Genomic DNA, 779 nt, shown 5'->3' with positions numbered 1-779 from the left:
CTCCCCAGCACAGCCACACGGGGTGGGGGGAGCCATGAGGGACCGGCATTTCGGTGCTGGAGCACTGGACCACTTCACCCAGCAGCTGGAGTCGAGACCAGCCAGGAGGAAAAACCCCAGTTCCCAGGAAATCTGGGCTCTGTGGCCCTGCCCCAGTGGGGGCCACAGCCGAGGGCAACCCTGTGCTGGTGGTCACAGCGGGTGGCATCACAACCCGGTGCCGGTGGTGACAGCAGGTGGCACTCACATGATGTTGGCCTTGTGCACGGCCGTGACCTTGGAGCGCCCTTTCTTGGTGGCATAGTCGAAGGCGAACTTGGCGATGCGCTGCGACTTGGCGCGGGTGACGATCTTCAGGCACTCGATGACACCCCTCACGCTCTGGACAGGACGGGGGGTGGTGAGGGGCTGCCGCCGCCCACCTTGCCAACCCACCCTGTGCCGCCTCAGGACGGAGACAAAGCATCCATCAACCCACCAAGAGGGTCCTGAACCTTCCATGTGCCCCTTTTTCTCTCCAGCAGCCCCCAGTGAGACCTGGGCAGGCTGGAGAGATGGACAGAGAGGAACCAGCTGACGTTCAGCCAGGCCCTGGCCCTGGGGAGGAACAACCCCCTGCACCAGAGGGGAGCTGCTGGAAAGCAGCTCCATGGAGGACATCAACTTCCCCATGAGCCAGCAATGGTTCCTTGTGGCCAAGAGACCAATGGTCTCCTGGGACGCACGAGGAAGAGTGTGGCAGCAGGTCAGGGCGGTTCTGCTGTCCCTCTGCTCTGCCC

At 63.4% G+C, this 779-nt stretch overlaps 1 protein-coding gene across 1 annotated transcript in view; it reads right to left on the bottom strand.

The window, feature by feature from the left end:
• LOC104490038 (isocitrate dehydrogenase [NAD] subunit beta, mitochondrial) overlaps positions 1-381 on the bottom strand; it is a gene marked incomplete at both ends in the record, with an annotated part of 1,561 nt that extends 1,180 nt beyond the window's left edge. The window contains one exon of the mRNA XM_010132269.1: positions 248-381. Within this exon, the coding sequence (XP_010130571.1) occupies positions 248-381 (134 nt within the window). The remainder of the gene's footprint in view (positions 1-247) is intronic.
• Between the last annotated feature and the right edge of the window lie 398 nt (positions 382-779).

Source organism: Buceros rhinoceros, unplaced genomic scaffold (genome assembly GCF_000710305.1).
Source record: "Buceros rhinoceros silvestris isolate BGI_N320 unplaced genomic scaffold, ASM71030v1 scaffold43742, whole genome shotgun sequence".
In the NCBI taxonomy this organism is placed as follows: Eukaryota; Metazoa; Chordata; class Aves; order Bucerotiformes; family Bucerotidae; genus Buceros; species Buceros rhinoceros.
Note: the sequence above shows the minus strand (reverse complement) of the source record. Positions and strands in the feature narration are given on the sequence as shown.